The sequence below is a fragment of the Oryctolagus cuniculus genome, chromosome 6, assembly GCF_964237555.1.
Source record: "Oryctolagus cuniculus chromosome 6, mOryCun1.1, whole genome shotgun sequence".
Lineage (NCBI taxonomy): Eukaryota > Metazoa > Chordata > Mammalia > Lagomorpha > Leporidae > Oryctolagus > Oryctolagus cuniculus.
This window is the reverse complement of record NC_091437.1, coordinates 124,105,203-124,127,210: the sequence shown is the minus strand read 5'-3', so window position 1 is coordinate 124,127,210 and position 22,008 is coordinate 124,105,203. Positions and strand designations below refer to the sequence as shown.

Sequence of the window (22,008 nt, the reverse complement as noted above, 5' to 3'; positions counted from 1 at the left end):
CTATAGAGCATGGAAAGTGGGAAATGCTCTAGTGATTGGTTGGTGCTAGGAAATGGGTAGCAGAATTTCCTTTCTGACATTTTGTTTTCTTTTTTCAAATATTTGATGCACACACACACAGGGCAGGTAAGACAGAGCTCCCATTTGCCAATTCCTTCTTCCAATGCCTGCAAGAGCTCAGGTGTTGCAGATACCAGAACCAGGAGCTGGGAACACAGTCTAGGACTCCCAAGTGGGGGTGGTGAGGACGCTGCTGTTTGAGCCGTCATCTGCTGCCTCCTAGGGTACACATTAGCAGGAAGCTGGAATCCAAAGCAGAGCTGAGACTTAAACTCAGGCACTCTAGTACCGGATTTGGGCATCTTAACCAGGAGACCAAATGCTCACCTCTTTATATTTTCTTTTTGCTCACCCCTTTCTTTTTGGGGGTTTCTTTTCTGTTATTTCTCTTGTAGAGGCTTACACCACAGCTTCAAGTCATCTGGCTTACTTTCTCCATACTTCCCGCTAGGTAGCCCGTTATGTTTATATGTTTGAAAGGGGATGATCATGAAGCACAAAATGCACATTGTTACGTGGTAAATCCTGGGGCTTGGGGTGGGTGGGGAGTGTATGGACTTTCTGTCTCCCATTACTCGTAGGTTTACTGAAATAGCGTACCTGTGCTTCTGACCAGCATAGGCACCTTGCATCCGTAACATGCCTTGCTCAACTGCATCGGGTGGTAATGTGTCCTGCAAAGCCAGCCAGTGTTAGAGTATAGGTCATAGGTCCTGTGGATCAAAAGACCCCATGGTAAGACAGCTAACATGTTTCCCATCAGCTGTCCTATCACTTTCCTACAAGCTGATAAAATAATTTTACTCAAATTTTATGATTATTAGTAGGTCAGTTAGAGTGCTTTGTTTATCTCTAGTGAGCTACTTAGCTCTCTATGAAACTACAAAAACAACTTTTTCATGCAGTCACATATGTGGACATCAGCAGTGCACAGTGGTTTAAAAATGAGTTTTTGTGCAATCAAATGGATGTTAGATCATTCTCTTTAAAGGTAGAGATAGTGATGATGATTTAATAGGCATTGTCTTTATACCACAAATTTACGTATTTCATCTGTTATAGCTTTAACAGCAATGGAAATCAATGTTATAATTTTATAGTAAGAAATGACATAGGTATGATTTTTAATCATAGGTATTACTGAAAGCCCATTTTTAAGTGGAATAGATAGTAGTTTCATCAGCAAGTTTTAAATGCCTGTGTATTTGCCGGCGCCGCGACTCACTAGGCTAATCCTCCGCCTTGCGGTGCCCGCACACCAGGTTCTAGTCCCAGTTGGGGCGCTGGATTCTGTCCCGGTTGCCCCTCTTCCAGGCCAGCTCTCTGCTGTGGCCAGGGAGTGCAGTGGAGGATGGCCCAGGTGCTTGGGCCCTGCACCCCATGGGAGACCAGGAAAAGCACCTGGCTCTTGGCTCCTGCCATCGGATCAGCGCGGTGCTCCGGCCGCAGTGCGCCGGCCGCGGCGGCCATTGGAGGGTGAACCAACGGCAAAGGAAGACCTTTCTCTCTGTCTCTCTCTCTCACTGTCCACTCTGCCTGTCAAAAAAAAAAAAAATGTCTGTGTATTTGCATTTTCTGCAATTTAGATGTCATTCTATAATGTGGAACTCAGAGTTTTCCCCAGATGGAATCAGGTGCTGTTAGAACACACCCTAGGCCTGTCCTGGGTTGGTAAACACAATGTACAGAAGCTATTGAGGGAGGACACACTTTTCCCTAACCACATAATTGTTCTAGTTCTGTTTTCCCTCATGATCTAAGTCTTCTTTAAAATCATTTAAGATAAATTGGTATGAGTTCTCAGCTAACATGACCAGTCAAAGCCTCATTTGCTAATGTGTTAGCATTTTTATTCCCTAATAAGATTATGACAGTGTATTGTTTTTAACTTTCTAAAATCTCTAGACTGTTACATTCTGTGCTAAGCATTATGATTTGCATCTCCTTTTCCATTGGAGTTTCAAGTGAGTTGCCTGCTTTAACGTTCTCATCAGCTTAAATTTTGTTTACATGTTGTCTTTTATACCTTTAGCCATGAAACTAGGTATTATAGACCTGTTTTTCTTACATGTCAAAAATGTGGTGATTTGACTCTAGGAAGCAAATTTTTTCAAAGACTTCTTGAAGGGAAGTAAAGAGACAAAAAATATTTTCAAATTTGATCTACTAAAAAACAAACAGGGACTGGTGCTGAGGCATAGTAGGTAAAACCTTCAACTGCAGTGCCAGCATCCTACATGGGTACCAGTTTGGGTCCCAGCTGCTCCACTTCTGGTCCAGCTACCTTCTAATGGGCCTGGGAAAGCAGTGGAAGATGGCCCAACTTTTTGGGACCCTGCACCCACATGGGAGACCTGGATGAGGCTCCTGGCTCCTAGCTTCAGCCTGGCCCAACCACGGCCATTGTGGCCATTTGGGGAATGAACTGGTGGATGGGAGATCTCTTTCTCTCTGTCATTCTCTCTGCATCTGCCTCTCTTTCTCTGTAATTTTTTTTAATAAATAAATAAATAAGAATAAAAACGAGGCCATGGACCCACAGGTATGTCACAAGAAAAATCTTCCATCCCTGTTTTCAGCAGTGGTGGTGTTGCTTTTACTCTCCCACTCTTCCCATTCACATGCCCCATGGGCCTCCTCATTACCACAGAATGTCCAGCTTCAGCCTGGTGGCCAAAGCCTTTTAGCACTTTTTGTCCAAAGGAGTAAATTAGGATAAGATCAACAATCTAAAATTTCTTCTTTGTATATGCCTAGAATATGTAGTGATTTTAAAATATACTAATTTATTTTGGAAAGCACACTTATGTAGTTTTGCTTAATTAGTAAAAGAAAGCAAATGAGATTCTGCTTTAGATTTTTAGGAAACAGATACTAGATTAATTTTGAAAGAGGTTAGGGGGCTGGCATTGTGGCATAGCTGGTAAGGCTGCTGCCTTCAATGCCAGCATCCCAGATGGGCACCAATTTCTGTCCCAGCTGCTCCACTTCCAATCCAGCTCTCTACTAATGTGCCTGGGAAAGCAGCGGAAGATGAGATGCTTGGGCATCTGCCACCTATATAAAACACTTGAAAGAAGCTCCTGGCTTCAGCCTGGCCCAGCCCTGGGTATTGCAGCCATCTGGAGAGTGAACCAGCGGATGGTTTCTCCCTCTCCCTCTCCCTCTCCCTCTCCCTCTCCTTCTCCCTCTCCCTCTCCCTCTCCCTCTCCCTCTCCCTCTCCCTCTCCCTCCCTCTCTCTCTCTTCCCCCTCCCTCTCTCTCTCCCCCCTCCCTCTCCCTCTCCCTCTCCCTTCCTCCCTCTTTTTCTCTTTCTCTCACTTCCAAATAAACAAATAAATCTTTAACTAAAAAAAAAACAACAGTAAGTGGTTAGGACAGGTACAAAAAAGAGAAGAATGACCATTAGGTATCCCCACTCGGCAGTTCATCTAATGTCCCCAGAAAGAATTTTTGGGTATGAGACAGTGTGCTCTGTCCACATACCATTATTTGCTAGTAACATCTTCTTTCCCAGTTCTGGTTATCTTTTCCCTCTTATTTCCTCCAAAAATCCATTTCAGAAAGGATGAGGTACACGGGTATAAAATAGTTAACAATGGTTAATGTTCATGAAATCCATTTTTCCCCACACTTTTGAAACCTTGAGCTAAAGGAGTACATCACTGAGTATGGAGTTTCAGTGCCAAGGAATAATTAACCAGGGAATAAGAATGCAAGGGGACTACTTTCCATTTCTCCATCAATCTTCTGTTCTTTCATGAAAACTGTTGTATCCCTCTTTTGCTGGCCTTGTTCATCTTGCTCAGGGCATGCGGCTGGGTGCAAGTCCTGTGGCATTTCTAGGCCATCAGGAACCCTTTATTTCCCTCAGAGGAAGTGCTAGGCATCCAGCTGAGGTATGGCTGCAGTGGTGTGGAGTTCCCTGTGGGTCCTAAAGATGGCCTGCTCCTCCTCAGTCCATAGGGTAGTTAATGGAGTAGAACCCTGCCCAAGACTGTGGGTACTTACACATTGCTTATAGAATATCTGTTTCAATAGCACGAAGCACCCATGGGCATTAGACAAATAAATATTAGTCTTCCTTGTGCAAATGAAAATCTCTTTGTTGTAAAGGCCCCTGAAAAAAAGGGTTTTCATAGACACACACAGCGGTCATTACAGTGTTCATTTCTTGCACAGGAAATCCTTTTTATTTAACTAAAATCCTTGGGCTTCAATTTGTTTCCTTCTATTCTGCCCTCATTGGAGATGAAAAACATCTGGTTGCTGTTTTCTGTACAAGAACCTTTCATATATACTTGGATACTTATTAAAATGTTACTTAGAGGCTGGAGTTGTGGCGTAGTGGATTAAGCTGCCACCTGTGACACTGGCATCCCATATGGGCACCAGTTTGAGCTTTGGCTGCTCTACTTCTGATCTAACTCCCTTCTAATGGCCTGGGAAAGCAGCAAGTGCTTGGGACCCTGCCATCCACATGGGAGAACCAACTGAAGCTCCTGACTCCTGGCTTTGGGCTGGCTCAGCCTTGTGTTGTGGCCATCTGGGGAGTGACCCAGTGAATGGAAGATTAATTCTCTCTCTTTCTCTCTCTCTCTCTCTCTCTCTCTCTCTCTCTGTGTGTGTGTGTGTGTGTGTGTGTGTTCTCTCTCTGTAACTCTTCAAAATAAACAAATCTTTAAAAAATAATTATTATAAATGTTACTTAGACTTCTCCTGGCTGAATAGTATCAGTCCCTTTAACCTTTGGTCAGGTATTCTTTTTCTAAGATTTTAATCTCTTATGAATAGCCTTTGGACCTTCCCATAATATGTGCATCCTCTTTTGATTTAAAAGTTAAGAAAAATCTCATGTCAGTAGCTTCTGTATTAACATTGTGGTTTTTATATGTAGTCACTATACTTTTGGCAACAAATTAAAGGACAAATTTCCAAGATCATTAATCAGATGAAACACTCACATCTTAAAATATTTTTGGAAGGACAAATGAATCAATATTAATAAATCCTTTTGTTGTTGACATATATTATACTAAATATAAATTACTAAATTGATTGTGATTTTCTCTACACATGAATATCTTTGTCCTAATTATGCAAAGAAGTTAAAAATTAAATTACATTTTAAGTATTTAACAATTTCTTTAAATTTTCACAAAGACTTTTTACCTTTTTAGAAGACATGTGCAAATTTAGAAAGTAAATAAATAATTGTGGTAGACTGTCATAGTTTCTAAGGTTTTGTGTTTTAACAATTTAGTTTCCTTGTGAACATTTTGGGGAATGCATGAAGGAAGCAGAAAATAACCTTACTCTTTGAATTTTCGCATGCCAAAAGAATGAGCAGTAGTTAATTTATTCTTTATGGATTTTTAGTCTCACAAGCAAGGAATTAAATGGATTAGGGCCAATACTGAAGAAGCAGGTAATTTTGAACATTAAATTTGTTATTAAAATTTTAAAAATTACCAGTTAAAGTCAGAATTGAGCTGCAACTGGAGAAATTGATGTCTATTTTATGTGATTATTCTCTCTGTGTTTAAAACAGTATTTGCCGCAGCAGCCACAAACACACATGACTTCTTGCTTCATTCTCTCGTTGAAGGGCTCGTAGTTCTTTTCTTCTTCTTCTTTTAAGTAAATTGTAAGTCAGAAACATCATCCCCGTCCCACTTCTGTGAACATGAGTCTCCCTGGAGATGCGAATGAACACTGTGGCATATGTTTCATATTGTGTCGTTAAACATCACTGAGCAATTACAGCTGCCCCTCCTGTTAACTGTTAAAACAAACCTAACCTATTTCCTCTTTAGAAAATTTTTTAAAAAGTGTTTTAACCTTTCTTTGTATGTAACAAAGGTACACTCTAAATATTATTACTAAGTTTTAATTTAAGCAATGGAAAATATTTAGAAGCATAAGCATATACATTTGAATAAAAATTATATTCTGGTTAGTGATATCTTGTTATAAAGTTATCCACAGAGAAAAATCTCATGGAGTAGATTGCCCTCTTTTCTTTAAGTTGATTTTCCAAATTTTATTAACACTCTGTACCAATGTTTAGTTTTATCTTAGGAAGTCCAAAATTTTGAGTGTGGAACCCAAAAGGTGTTTAACCACAGTTTTTAGATCAGTCCCATAAAAGGCCCTTAAAAGCATAACGTATGTGAAATGTGGTAGTAATTAAACTACCATGTTTAGGATATTATGTTCATTCTCCTGCTTGCAGAATAAATGCTAGGTCTCAAACCATCAAGAGAACAACAACAACAACAACAACAACAACAAAAAAAACAGAAGGAATGGTGCAAATACGATGAAAACAGTGTTTTCCTGGAAGCTCTTACTTACGGATCACTGTCCAGAATTGTATTACATAGCCATTCTTACCCACAATAGAGGAATTTTCTCACCCTTAATGTGGAAGAAGTTACACTAGATAGTAGCTAGGCAACTTTTTCACTTTGAGACATAACGACACTAGTGGTGGCTCATACAGATTAGGAGTGTGTTAGGAGCAGGTCTCCGAGACTATCGGGGATGGAAGAATGGATTCCTGGAATGAAATTTCATTGTAATTTTCTTTCTTTGATTAACCCAGGGGATTAGTCTGTCTTTCCCATTTCTGCTAACACAACATCTCTCTCATTGAACTTTTACTTTTCTGACACATTGCTGCAAAGAATACCACCCTTCAGCCTTTTCTTTCCTAAAGGAAATGGCTGCTGAGCCCATCTTACTATTTGTTGTAAATGTTTTTATAAAAGATTAAAGTATTCCCCACTTTATTCTCTCCAGTGAAAGAGAGATAATTTTCACCTTCTCCTTCCCTGAGTGAGATGCTGCTTTACTCTGTAGTCCACATTGAAGAGCTGCTTTGAAACGTTCACTCCCATAAACGTTTGAGTGAATTTTCTCAGCTATACCTGTCTGAGTTAGAAGTCACCGGGGTATCAGAAGATCTGGACTGTTTCACTACTGCCCCAGGGTGTGGCTGAAGGTTCTCAGTTAAAGAGCTCCACAGTTCCTAGAAGAAGACACTAAGGAGCATCTCTGCAGTGAAGCCAGTGCTGAGTGGAAGGAGGTGGTGAGCAGAGCAGCATGGTCCTGGCCTAGTCTGAGGAGAGGAGGAGGCTTTGGGCAGGGAGCTTGAGCAGGGAGTGCTGTTTTCTTCAGTGGATTGCTGGTGCCATAAAGAATGCCACCTAGAAATATGCTTCAATGAAATGTTTGTATCCATTTGTCAAACCATTTGGTAATAGTGGTCTTCATGGGTTTCTTATGTTGCCAGCAGTTCTCAACACACACACACACAGAGTTTTTCCTTGCTTCTGTATTTGACTTTTCTTTATAAACAGTTATTACACTTAATACAATACTGAATGTTAGGGTTTTCAAGTATCTTTATGTGTGTGACCCATATTAAATACTTTTGATAAAAATCAGAACTTACAGCACAACTTAGTATCTAATTCTATTACAGAATTATTCTGCCCTTAAAAATAGAGAGAAAAAAGAATATTAAGCAAAGGATTTCTTTGAGGGATAATCTTCCTTCCCCTTTTATGATTTGATTTATTAAATATTTTATAGAAAAATTGTGTAATTTGAGCTACATTTATAATACATTTTAAAACTCTCCTAAATTGGACAGAAGTGGAGAATAACTGGGGTTAAATTTCTAGACTTTATTTTGGAATAAAAGGTTGCTATAGGAACTAAATTTCAGTTCTGAAGATAGAAAAATATATCTTGTAATGTTGAGGCCCAGAGACAAATCAAGGGTACTTAAAATCTGTTGAAACGTTAAAGGAATGTTTGTGTCCCATCCAGATGTTGGTAATATAACCTTGTCAGATTAACCAATTTGCTTTTCTTTACTCCCTCTTTGCCTTGGGATTTTAAGGAACAAGGTTAAAGATGAACATTATACATGCAAAAATCTTTATTTCTTTAAAGATCATTTATTTGAAAGGCAGACCAACAGAGAGAGGGAGTGGGAGTGGGGGAAGTAGAAAGGTACAGAGAGAGAGAGAAATCTTCCAACTACTGGTTCATTTCCCAAATGCCCACAACAGCTGAGGCTAGGCCATGCCAAAGCCAAGAGCCAGGAACTCCATCCAGGTCTACTGAATGGGTGGCAGAAACACAAGTAGTTGCGTCATCATCTGCCTGCCTACTGGATTGGAAGCACAGAGTCGCTGGGACTCCATCTGGCACTGTTCATGTAAGGAATTGTGGGGACCCAATGCAGTGTGCCACAACACCCATCCCCAGATCTTTGTTTTTACCATCTCTTTTCATCATTAAAATGCTACACTTTGTTTCTCATTTATTTTGTTCATTTTTGGCATACCAGTAAGTAAGGTCTGTTCTTACAAGGACTCTAAAGGCAGTTTTAGCCATTGTCCTGTTCCTAAAGAGTTCCTTTGTATGTGGAATATGAGAATATTCCAAGTTCTGTAAATTGACCCAGAGTATTAATTTTTTCTGCTATGCTAATTTTGATGGAATTTCTCAGTAGCATTTCATTGGGTGCCATTTGGGGTCTGGATGTCTTGTCACATGTATTTTCAATCCATCTAAAACATGAACAGCTATATTTGGGGGAAGGGCCTTTAGATAAACAGTTGTGCTGAAAGTCTTTTTATATATTTCTACTAGAACAAGGGTACTTGAAAATGTGGAAAAATGGATTTAAAGATAAGTTTTATTTTGGTACAGAGTGGACAGTGAGAGAGAGAGAGAGACAGAGAGAAAGGTCTTCGTTTTTCCATTGGTTCAACCCCCAGTGGCCGCTTTGGCTGGCGCACTGCGGCTGGCACATCACGCTGATCCAAAGCCAGGAGCCAGGTGCTTCCTCCTGGTCTCCTATGCGGGTTCAGGGCCCAAGGACTTGGGCCATCCTCCACTGCCTTCCTGGGCCACAGCAGGGAGCTGGACTGGAAGAGGAGCAACCGGGACAGAATCTGGCGCCCGACTGGGACTAGAACCCGGGGTGCTGGCACTGCAGGTGGAGGATTAGCCTATTGAGCCGCTGTGCCGGCCTTATTTTGGTACAAAACCAACTTGAAATCATATATGCAAGAGGTATTCATAAAGTTCATAGGAATGCATATTACAAACAAAGTGTGCTTGATTTCAAGTTTTTGTACCTGGTTAAACTTATCTTTCAGTTCCATTTTTCCACGAGCTTTTGAAGTACCCTCAAATTTGCATATCCTGAATGTCAGATTCTTTCTAACTCTACTGGGACATATCATTCTAATAATTATAGTAGTCACACAGTTTCTCAAATACACTATCACCAGTTCAAAACTAACAGTGATGAAGGCCGGGAATTATCAGTTGAGCTGTCTCTTGGGATGCCCGCATCCCATATCAGAATGCGTGGGTTCTCTTTGCTCCACTCCTCATTCTAGCTTCCTGCTAATGCACACCCTGAGAAGCAGCAGGTGAGGGCACAAGTATTTGGGACCCAAAACCATGTAGGAGATTTGGATTGAGTTCCTGGCTCCCAGCTTCTGACTGGTCCAACTTTGCCTGTTGTGAACATTTGGGAGGAGCATCAGCAGATGGGAGATTTCTCTGTGTCTGTCTCTTTCTCTCTTTGTGTGTGTGTGTGTATGTGTGTGCCTCTCAAATAAATTAATTTTTAAATGGTTATGAAAAACTGTACAGCATCTTATAGTTCCTTTCTGTGTTTATTTATAGATATTGAACATCTGAATAGACAATCACAAATACTATTGATAGGGTTATCTTGTTTGTGAAATTATTTAATCAAAGTATTTTGAATTTCTGCATTAGAGAACTTATAGTTTAACAGAAGTTAAAGATGGAAACATATTTCAAAGACAATTCATAGGATGAAAAACAAATTATAAATACATTACTTTTACTAATAGTTATATTTTTCATATGTTTACATTATATCATAATGATTCACATGATCAGAAGTTCAGCTCAATCATCAAAACACCTCCAAGAAATTGAAAAAGACTTCTGGGTGGGTATTAAACATATTATCACTTGCAAATAAAGATGTGCATGTTTAGAGAAAATACTAACTTAAAAAGAATAGTTAATTTAAAAACACAAATCAACTTTATCTCTAGGAGATAGGTGTATATCCACGTTAATAATAGCATTATTCATGATAGCCAAAACATGGAAGCAATGCAAATGTCTATTGACAGATGAAGGAATAAACAAAATGTGATTTAATAAGTATAATGCAATTTTATGTAGCCTTTAAAAAGAACAAAATTCTGGCCGGTGCCTCGGCTCATTAGGCTGATCCTCTGCCTGCGGCACCAGCACTCCGGGTTCTAGTCCCGGTTGGGGCACCGGTTCTGTCCCGGTTGCTCCTCTTCCAGTCCAGCTCTCTGCTGTGGCCCGGGAAGGCGGTGGAGGATGGCCCAAGTGCTTGGGCCATGGGAGACCAGGAAGAAGCATTTGGCTCCTGGCTTCGGATTGGCACAGTGCACCGGCCATAGCAACCATTTTGGGGGTAAACCAATGGAAGGAAGACCTTTCTTTCTGTCTCTGTCACTGTCTAACTCTGCCTGTCAAAAAAAAAAAAAAAATTCAGACAAATGGTACATCATTATGGTAAGTGAAATAAGCCAGTCATAAAAAGGCAAGTACTGTAGTGATGCTACTTACGTGAGGCATCTAGTACAGTGAGACTCATAAAAATAGAAAGTAAAATGGTGGCTGCCATAGGCTGGGAGGCAGGGAAATGGGCAATTGTTGTTTAATGGGGACAGAGTTTGTTTTATGAAAAGAGCTCTAGCACAAAATTTGTATTACTGTATGTTATACATTTTAAAATAGTTAAAGTTTGTGTTGTATTTAGCAACAATAAAAAATTGGAAAACAATTTCCATCTTAAGCATCTTTAAATGTCCACTTCAGTGGCATGTTCATAGTGTTGCACTGCTATCCCTGCTGTCCACTTTTGTCTCTTCATTCGGGCCACATTCTGCTTTCTGCCTCCGTGATTTTGCTTCCCATGAGTCCCTCACATAAGTTGAATTACACAGTATTTGTCCTTTCTCACTGGCCTATCTCTCTTAGCATAATGTCTTCAAAGTTTATTCATGTTGTAGAATATTACAGAATTTCCTTATGTTCACATTTTGATTATATATGATCTGTTGATGGACACTTGGATTGTTTCCATATTTTAGCTGTTGTGAATAACAGCTAAATGACAGCAATGAGCAAGAATGTGCAATATATCTTAAAGACCTTGTTTTTAGTTAGTTATTTTTGGTTACATAAGATGGTAAATTTTATATATATTTTATAATTTTATAAAGCAAAAATAATTTTGTAAAGCAGTAAGAAGTCAATAAAAATAAATTGATAGGGAAAATTATATAGTTTTAAGACAATGAGATAAAATATTTTAAATGAAATAAATATCACTATTACTGACCTGAACAAACTTACCTGAAGTCCAGATCTGCCAAATAGTGCACAAAGAGAGCTTAAAGCTGGGGCAATGAAAGAGGAGAAGGGAAGTTTCTCTGGCAGCTCTATCTCCCCCACCTTAGTCTTTTTTTTAAATTTTTATTTTATTATTTGACAGGTAGAGTTATAGACAGTGAGAGAGAGAGAAAGGTCTTCCTTCCATTGGTTCACTCGCCAAATGGTCGCTATAGCCAGCGCCATGCCAATCCGAAGCCAGGAGCCAGGTGCTTCCTCCTGGTCTCCCACTGCCCTCCCAGGCCACAGCAGAGAGCTGGACTGGAAGAGGAGCAGCTGGGACTAGAAAACCTGGCACCCATATGGGATGCCGGCACCACAGGTGGAGGATTAACCGAGCGAGCCACAGCGCCAGCCCCACCACCCTAGTCTTTTTCTGTTTGTTTTTGTTAAGATTTTATTTATTTGAGAGGCAGAGTTACAGACAGAGGGAGAGACAGAAATTAAGGTTTTCCATCCGCTGGTTCACTCCCCAAATGACCTCAACGGCCAAAGCTGGGTCAATCTAAAGACAGGAGCCAGGATCTTCTTCCAGGTCACCCACACAGATGTAGGGGCCCAAGCACGTGGGCCATCTTCCACTGCTTTCCCAGGCCATAGCAGAGAGGTGGATTGGAAGAGGAGCAGCCAGGACATGAACCGCAGTGCATATGGGATGCTGGGGCCACAGGCGGAGGCTTAACCTACTACGCCACAGTTCCAGCCCCTCTTTTTTTTTTTTTTTTTTTTTTTTTTTTGGAGTTAGAGAAGATAAGACTCTCTAAGTCATCACATAAATTAGGCATCACTTCAGCTACATTAAAAACAGTAGTAACTGTATTTTTTTTTTGTTTTTTTAAGATTTATGTATTTCATTTGAAAGGCAGAGTGTTACAGAGAGAGATTTTCCATCCGCTGGCCCACTCTCCAAATGGCCAGAATGGCTGGAGCTGAGCAGATTTGAAACCAGGAGCCAGGAACTTCTTCCAAGTCTCCCACATGTGTGAAGGGTCCCAAGAACTTGGGCCATCTTCCACTGCTTTCCCAGGCCATCAGCAGGGAGCTGCATTGGAAATGGAGCAGCCAGAACATGAACTGGCGCCCATACGGAATGCCGGCATTGCAGGTGCAGATTAACCCACTGTGCCACAGCACTAACCCCAGCATTCTCAACGGACCAAATCACTATTTTGAATATTATGTGTCTATTTAGAGGAACACTGAGGAACTAGAATAGTGAACAGGCTGCTCAGTCTGCAAAGCATGGCCCATGGAAACAGACTTCCAAGATAGAAGCCATGATCTCTGTCTGTAGCCGTTTGTGGAACAAGGATATGAAAGAAGAATTTATTTGGAACATGGGTAAAAATTATAGAAGGACAGATTTCAACTCCACGCACACACAAAAATACTGTTTGAAACTTAGAGTTACCCAACAGGCTTGCAGGCTGCTTTGTTGGGAGATCTATTCCCCCACCGGAATATTTTAAGAAGAAGATAGCTTACTTTCTCTCTGGAATTGTATGGGAAATGCCTTCCTTGGTGGTGGTCTCTGGGATATTTATTTAGTTCCTTGAGACTTGAAAACCACTGATCAAGACCATAACAGCCAGATTAAAAGTCTCATTATTCTCAGTGTTTATTTTCCACTTTAATCATTCAGTATAAAAAGTGAGGAGCCACTGAAAGATTCTGAGCAGAAGAATGACATGGTTTGATTTTTATTTAGAAAGGTCACTGAGTTGGCAATATGAGAATTAAAATAAAAACTAGGGTCCTGGAAGCCAGGAGACTATTTTAGAGGTTGCTGCCATGGCATAGGTAGGAAATGATTAGAAACAAAACCAAGACAGTAGCAGTGGTGGATAGAGAAAATGGGCTGGATTTAAACTAGTCCATTAAGAAGTAGAATTAAAAAGATCTGACAGATGATGGGAAGGGAGAAGTCTGAGTTAATTCTGATTTTATTGCTTTGGGGATTGAGCCAATACTGTTGAGTTTGGTAGAGGTAGAATTTGTGGAAGGAGCTGTAGGTTTGAAGGGAAAAATCTTTGATTTAGCTTTTGAACTGGTAAATTAGCTGGTAACTTAAATTCACCTCAGATTAAGTAATCCAATAGTGGGGCTGGCACTGTGGCTCACTTGGTTAATCCTCTGCCTGTGGCGCCGGCATAACATATGGGCGCCGGATTCTAGTCCCGGTTGCTCCTCTTCCAGTCCAGCTCTCTGCCATGGCCTGGGAGTGCAGTGGAGGATGGCCCAAGTGCTCGGGCCCCTGCACCCGCATGGGAGACCAGGAGGAAGCACCTGGCTCCTGGCTTTGAATCGACACAGCTCCAGACATAGTGGCCACTTGGGGAATGAATCAACAGAAAGATCTTTCTGTCTCTCTCTCTCTCACTGTCTAACTCTATCTGTCAAATAAAATAAATAAATAAATAAATTTTAAAAAAAGTAATCCAATAGTAAGAATCTGCAAAGTTGGATATACAATTTAGGAGCCGTATCTGAGCCAGAGAAATAGCACTGGGAGACGTGGATGTGAGTATGACAGGCAAAAACGTGGAAGTCCAGGGTGACTGGGACTCAGCTAGGGAGACTGAGAAGCAGTCAAATAGATATGGGGGGGGGGGCCCTCAGGTAAGCCCTTATAATATCCTACAGTCCATAGTTTATAATTGCAATGACAATACAGGCTTAAATGTAAAGAGACAGAGCACCAGAAACATTAGGTTTTTAAAATTTACTTTCTTTGATAGATTTCATATGCAGCTGAAAATGATTTTTCATAAAATTGTGATGAAGATTCTAAAATTCTGAAATAGTCTGTAATTTTAAGAATATTCTGGGTCTTTGCCTAGTCATTAGTTTTAATTTTTATTTGGTCTAGATATTTTTTGCTTTTTCCATTCTTATTTTATTTTACTTTGTTTTTTTATGAAATTGACTATGTTAGCTTTGAGTCAGACCAGTGCAGATATATTATATGGCTCAATTAAAAATTATGCTTCAATAAAAATCATATTTCTTTAAACATAAGAGCTTATTACCCTTATTATTATTATTATTATTATGTTCTTTGTTACCTAAGGAAATGCAACTTCACCACAAGTACAAAGACCATCATTCATGGACTACTTTGATAAGCAGGACTTCAAGAATAAGAGTCATGAAAACTGTAATCAGAACATGCATGAACCTTTCCCTATGTCCAAAAATGTTTTTCCTGATAACTGGAAAGTTCCTCAAGATGGAGACTTCGACTTTGTAAGTACACTTCCATTCTCCCAGTTATGTTTTTTCCTTCTGGATTTTGTCATCACATTGATAAATATAATTTATATATATATACATATATGAAATGTGATTGGAAATAAAATTATAGATTATATTAAATTCATTCTATAACCAGATATGTGGGTTAGGGGTATGGTGAAATTGTAATTTCTTGAAAAAATGTGTTTGCAGAAAAATGTAAATAATTGCTTGTAAGTAAATAAATCAGTTCAAATTGAGAGAAATATTTAGAGCTCCTTAAAACTAAAGGGACAACTATTTCAAAAGATGTTTTCAATGATGCAAGTATGAGATACACTGACAGTCTTGAAACTCAGTTATCAAAATAATTTAAAAGGTGTAATGACATAGACTTTGAGAAATTTACTCCAACTTTGAAGATTAACTGAATTAGTTTCTACTTAAATACGTTTCAATTCCACTTGGTTTGTCAGAAATAATAGTCCTATTCTATATCTGGATAGCCTATAAACTAAAATCATAAAATCATGCCTTATCTCCTGTTACATTTATTGCTCTTTGCTGCTCCTTATTATTTAGTTCTTTTGAAAAATATAGTTCAGATAAACTATCCTAAAGCAACTGTTTGTACAATGTGAAAGAAGCAAATTCTCAAAATGAGTTGCATTTGGTAAAAAAATTAGAGTAGACAAGCAAGTATGTTTTAACTAATTACTTTTTCATGCTGTTTTAGAAGATTTTTCTAAATAAAATTAGGATGCTTTATAATTCTGTTTATCAGTAAATACAGTTATTTATAAGTAAAATTTCAATCCACAGGGCCTTCAAAAAGTTCGTGGAAAATGATATTTAAAAAACTATGCATGAGTCTCAAGGTTTTTGGCACTTAAATAAGCTTATCTTTTAATTCCATTTTCCACATACTTTGTGAAGTACCTTTGTATATGTATACTTTAATTCTTTTGAAGCAATGTTAAACCATTTTGCTTACATATCATGATTTTAAATGCTTTGAGATTATAAATATTTTAAGTTTTAAGTACCTAATATCAAAATCTGTTCTTAAAAACTTTAATACTAATTGCTAGCAACTGTTAGCAATGTAATTCATAGGTTAGCTTGAAAATGTTATTTTTAATATCTACTTGCTGTTTTTTCAAATGTTGAAGTAAAAAAAAATTAGAAAAATGCAATCTGGATTTCTCCAGTTCTAATAAGATTTCATTTTAAGCTATTTATGCTTTAAAATTTATAAATTATTTAGAATACTGACATTCAAGCTTTAAATCATTCATGAACACAATGAATAATGTAGAGTATTTAGCATCAGAGAACTCTGCTTTGTCTCAGTTGGAATAAGTCCTAATAGCCTCTGGGAAATAGTTTGAAATGAGCGAGCACAAGTAATGAATAAATTATCATAGTTAAGGAATAACAAATAAAATGATTTAATTCTGTTTCTTTTAGTCTTTGCTGCCACCCCAAAACATAAGGGTTTAGCATAACAACTATTTTATTTGCTCACCATTTTGTGGGTTAACAGTTTGCACAAGATCAGTGAAGAGGTTCTTCTGAGGTTTCTCAAGTGACTACAGTCATCTGCCAACTTGACTGGGACAGAGTGATCTCTCTAAATTACCTCCTCCTGTATCTAGCAGTTGTGCTAACTGTTGGCTAGGTCATATAACTCCATTAGGCAAACCTGGGGTTTTCATGTGGCAGTAGCTGCCTTTCAAGAGAGTAGAAATGAAAGCTGCAAGACCTCTTGATCTTAGCTTAGAAGGCACACATTGACTATGTACAACAGCATCAGAAAGAATGAAATTCATAGGAATAATCTTAAGCAAAGAAGTGAAAGACTCATACACTGAAAACTGCAAAATGTTAAAGAAAGTAAAGAAGATATCAGTACATAAAATGATAGTTTTTTTTTCATGGATTGGAAGACTTGATATTGTTAAGATGTTAATACTGCCCAACATGATATATAAGAGCCTAATAAATTTTTTGTAAAGATATACAAAAAAAATTAAAATTCACATGGAATCTCAGGGGATCCTAAATGGTCAAAACCATCTTGAAAAAGCAAAACAAAAATGGAAGTCTCATCTTTCCTGATTCCAAAATGTGCTACAAAGGAACTATAATCAAAAAGGCGTGGTGGTACTGGCATAAAGACACAGTTATTGACCAATGAAATACAAAAGATAGCCTAGAAATAAACCCTCTTCTCCATGATCAAATGATTTTGTAAAAAAATTTTTTTATTATTTATTTTTATTTTTTTGACAGGCAGAGTTAGACAGTGAGAGAGAGACAGAGAGAAAGGTCTTCCTTCCGTTGGTTCACCCCCCAAATTGCGCCATGACCGGCACGCTGCACTGATCCAAAGCCAGGAGTCAGGTGCTTCCTCCTAGTCTCCCAAGTGGGTGCAGGGCCCAAGCCCTTGGGCCATCCTCCACTGCCTTCGCCAGGCCACAGCAGAGAGCTGGACTGGGAGAAGAGCAACCAGGACAGAATCCGGCACCCCAACCAGGGCTAGAACCCGGGGTGCCAGCGCCACAGGTAGAGGATTAGCCTAGTGAGCCGCGGCACCGGCCGATCAAGTGATTTTTGACAAGCATGCTGAGACTATTATTCAGAGATAAAGGACACTCCTTTCAAAAAAGTGGTGCTGGGAAAGCTGGATATCCACATGTAGAAAAATGAAGTCAGCCCTTTACTTCATATCATTTACAAAAATTAACTCAAAACACATCAAAGATCTAAACATTACAACTAAAATTCTTAGCAAAAACATAGGGGAGAAGCTTCATTGGTATTGGATTTAGCATTGATTTCTTGGATGTGACACCAAAAGCATAGGTGAAGAAAATAGATATATTGCACTATATCAGCTTTGGGGCACCTAGGGCTTACGTTGCTTGTTTCCCATATCAGACTGCCTAGGTTTGATACAAAAAAGTTCCACTTCAGACTGCAGCTTCCTGTAATGCAGTCTCTAGGAGGTAGTGGTGATGGCTCAAATGACTGGGTTCCTACCACACGCATGGGGGACCTGGATTGAATTCCCAGCTCTTGACTTTGGCCCCAACTAGGTGCCCTTGTGAACATTTAGAGAGCAACCCAGTGGGTGGTGCCCTCTCACAAATAAATAAGCTTTTAAAAAAAATTAAAAGCTTTTATGCATCGAAGGACAGTACCAACCGAGTGAAAGACAAAATATGGAATGGGACAAAATATTTGTAAATCTTAAATCTTAATATCCAGAATATATATTGAACTCCTACAATTCAATAACAACAAAGAAAACAAACATTCCATTTTGTCAAAGGACTTAAATAGCTATTACTCTGAAGAAGATAAACAAGTGGCTAATGAGCCCATGAAAAGATGTCCAGTATCACTAATCATTAGAGAAGTGCAAATCAAAGTCACAATGAGATCCTATTTTATACTCATTAGGATCACTGTTCTCAAAAAGCAAAAGAGCACACAGTATTGTGTATATTTTACTACAAGAAAATAATAAATACATAAGAGGTGGGGGGAAATTAGTCAAAATATATCTGAAGGCCAGTCTGAGTTTCAGAGATATGGAAGTAGATGTCACCTCCTGAGAGGACAAACAGCAGCTACATTGGAAAGGGACCTGTGGGGTGGGGAAAAATTGTTATATTTGCAAATAATCTACTAGAAATTGTGATAATTAAAATTTAACAGAAATTGAAATATTGAACTTAAGAAACTGGAGAACACTTGTGATCTTTTAAAATTTCCACATACACAGTTGTCTTGACACATAGCCTTCCATAGTCTCTGTTAGGCTTATTCTAGCTTATGAATTGGTTTCTCTGGTGGCTAGCTCATATAAGTTAACTTTTTGTAACATTTTCAGTTCATCAAGTGTTTTAGAGTTTCCTTTACTTGGAAATTTCAAGATTTATTAGGAAACGCTAAGCTAGATTAAGCAATGTTCAAAACTTTTTGCTTTGGGCTGTGCTGAACACTATGGTTAAAATTATATTTATACTGATTTATTAAGTTAAGAAGACAAGGTAAATTAATGGTTGGTTAAGTTATAATCCCGAGCAATAATTCAGACATTGTCAAGTGGCTGTGGATAAGAGGGGGACTTAGTGAAGGCTCATGTAGTTTATGAAATTATAATGTGGAAGGAGACTTTGTCTAAGCTTTGTAAGATGGATAGCAGAAGGAGAGGAGGCAGGCACTTCAAAAATAATGTGTGTAATAAAAGCTTAGAGGTAGAAAAGCACAAGCTATATTGGGTGTCAGTCAAGTAGTGACTTCCAGGTCTCTGAAGTTCATTTGGAACATCATAGGAGATAAAGTGGGAAGGTAGGTGCAGGTCAGATGAGGGAAGCCTTACAAAATTGCCAAGTCTGAATTTGTATTTCCTAAACAGTAGGAAGCCACTGAAAACTTTTTTAAGTTGAAGAATGACATGATGAAGTATCTTTAAGTCTGGAGCCTGAAATAGTGGAGTAATAAAATGGAAAAGAAGAAAAACAAAAAACAGGAATAGATGTAGGAGATACTAAAAAAGATTATTTCAAATAGAAATAGCTGATTTACTACATTGAAGAGTACTGTTTGATTACAGTGATGAACTAAATGATAAAGGATGAAAGTAATAAAATAAAGACAAATGCTGTCACAGTAGAAAAGAGACTTTAAGAGTTCCTGTGACTGGATCCAGTTTTTTGCAGACTTCTTTCTTCTCTGGCTGCTATAGGACAGTAAGCTCTCAGAAAGCAGAGAGGAGGGAGCTGAAACTTTCTTCCTTCCTGGACATTGATTGCCCCTGTCAATGGGAGGCCTTGGACTTTGTCACCCAGAGGAAGAGGAAAACTTTGTAAAGGCTCCTGAGGGGAATGTAAAGGAGGAAGGGGGAGGGGAGGAGTAGGAGATGCATAAAGAAGGGATTGCCAGGAAATGAATCAAGAATTGCTGAGAGTAGGAGCATAGCAAAAGACAAGGGAAGATGTATGCCAGAAGATGGTAAAGAAAAGTATTGTGAGAGCACAGTGATTTGATAGAAAGGGTGTGATTTGATAGAGTGCTTCGCTCACAAAGCAAGAAGATAGACTAACAACCAGAATAGATTTCCACTAAAGACAATGGCTGTTAATGATGAGGGAAATCTGGTTTTATTCTTTCCTTCCTCTTGGGTTTTTTGTTTGTTTGTTTGTTTTTGGTTTTTGGTTTTTTTTTAGATAAGATATATCTTATTTATTTGAAACCCAGCGTGAGAGTGAGAGTGAGAGAGAATCCTCCATCTGCTAGTTCACTCCCCAAATGGCTGCAACAGCCGGGGCTGGGCCAGGCAGAAGTCAGGAACCAGGAACTCCACCTGGATCTCCCATGTGTGTGGCAGGGACCCAACGACTTGGGCCATCATCCCCTGCTTTCCCAGGTGCAGTAGCAGAAAATTTGATTGGAATTAGAGCAACCGGGACTTAAAAAGGTGCTTATATGAAATGCTGGTGTTACAAGCAGCAGCTTAACCCCCTGCGCCACAGCACTGGCCCCACTTCTTTCCTTCTTGTATGTATGTGTTTGTGTGTATGTCTTCCCTTTTTATGATACAAGTGTCTTAAGGTTAACTTCCAAAAGAGAACTAGATTTTGATTCTATGGAATTTTCCTAATGGAAATTGCTTAAAACAACCTGAACTTGTTTTGATTGTATTTTCAGAACATAGAAGGCTTGTTCTTCTGCCAAATGTTCATCCCTCAGAGCAAGCTTGCTCTTATTTATTTATTTATAAAGCAAAGATTCAGAGAGACAGAAATAGAGACAGATCTTCCATCTGCTGGTTTACTCCCTAAATGCCCACAATAGCCCTGTCTGGACCAGGTCCAAGCCAGGGCCCAAAACCCAAGCTGGGTTTCCCATATGGGTAGCAGGAACCAATATTGTGGGGAGCAACTCGGACTAGACTGTTACTGGAATTAAGACTTATTCTATGCATCTGCTCTCCCACAATATGGCGCTGAGAAGGGAGTAACAACTTCTACGCAGCTGCCTCTCGCCAATTTGATTGACTGAGCTGCAGGAGCTGATCTTGCTCCTGATTGGAGGAGAGCAGCGTACTCGGCGTGTGGGTAGCAGAGTTGGGATTGGTGGAAGAGGACTATAAAGGAGGAGAGAGACGGCATGCACCAGGAACATCTATCTGAAGGAACACCTGTGCAGCCCCCGAGAGAGCCGGCCGGCGGTGTGCCGCTCCCCTGCGGAAGTGGGGAAAGTGGCCAGGGGGAACCGCCCTTCCACGGAGGTGGAAGGGTCGGTAGCCAACCCGGGAAGAACCAGCAGCAAACCCGGGAAGGGCCGAGCAGACAGAAGAACAGCGCAGGGTCCTGTGTCGTTCCTCCAGGAAGAGGGGGAGCGACAAATATTTTAGCTGTCACCACTGCCTTCCAGGATGCACACTACTAGCAGGAATCTAGAATTGGAAGCAGAGCCCGGACTTGAACCCAGGCACTCTGATATGGGAAGCTGACATCCCAAGTAATCTCTTCATCACTGTACCAAATACCCACCCCCAGAGCAGATTCTTAAAGGACAAAATAAGAGAGGCACCTGCTAAACAGATGTGTGGAGTAGGAAGCATTCTTTACCTTAAAGCCTATATGCAATATAATTTATGTATTTTCTTTTAAATCTTTAGTATTTGTCTTTTGAGTTTTCTATAAATTATTTCATGTTATGTTCCTAGATGTAATGAGGTAGTAAGAGAATTTAAGATGTCACCAATTTGGGGCTTATAATACAAAGAGAAGAGATAAAATCTATTTGGACTAATTGAACTCTACTAAAAGAAATATTGCTTAAGATGTGCTTATGAAGATTTCTAAAACAAATGTAAAAGGCAAATCTGTTTATTATAACACTAGTCTAATGTTTCAGTTTTTGTTAAAATTATTTCCAAACAGCCTTAGCATCCAGATTGTTTAGTGTTAAATAGAGAGCGTGTAGATCATGTTTTGCAGAAATTACAGTGTCATATTTTTAAAAGTTATATTTTGGGTAACATAAAGATTTTGGAATAAGGACAAAAATCTAAAAGCCATCTGTTAACCAACTATATTGGTTCCAAATTTTAAAAAAAGAAATTGAATTGACATAATTACTGGTATAAGAGGAATTAGGTAAATCAACCATTCTTGGTTTTTGACCCAAACT

General features: G+C 39.2%; 1 protein-coding gene across 2 annotated transcripts in view; it reads left to right on the top strand.

The window, feature by feature from the left end:
* The window catches only part of STK3 (serine/threonine kinase 3), a 322,864-nt gene that overhangs the window by 225,744 nt on the left and 75,112 nt on the right, over positions 1-22,008 (top strand). For both annotated transcript variants that reach the window (XM_008255787.4, XM_070075346.1), the window contains one exon: positions 14,633-14,808. In XM_008255787.4, the coding sequence (XP_008254009.3) occupies positions 14,633-14,808 (176 nt within the window). The remainder of the gene's footprint in view (positions 1-14,632; positions 14,809-22,008) is intronic.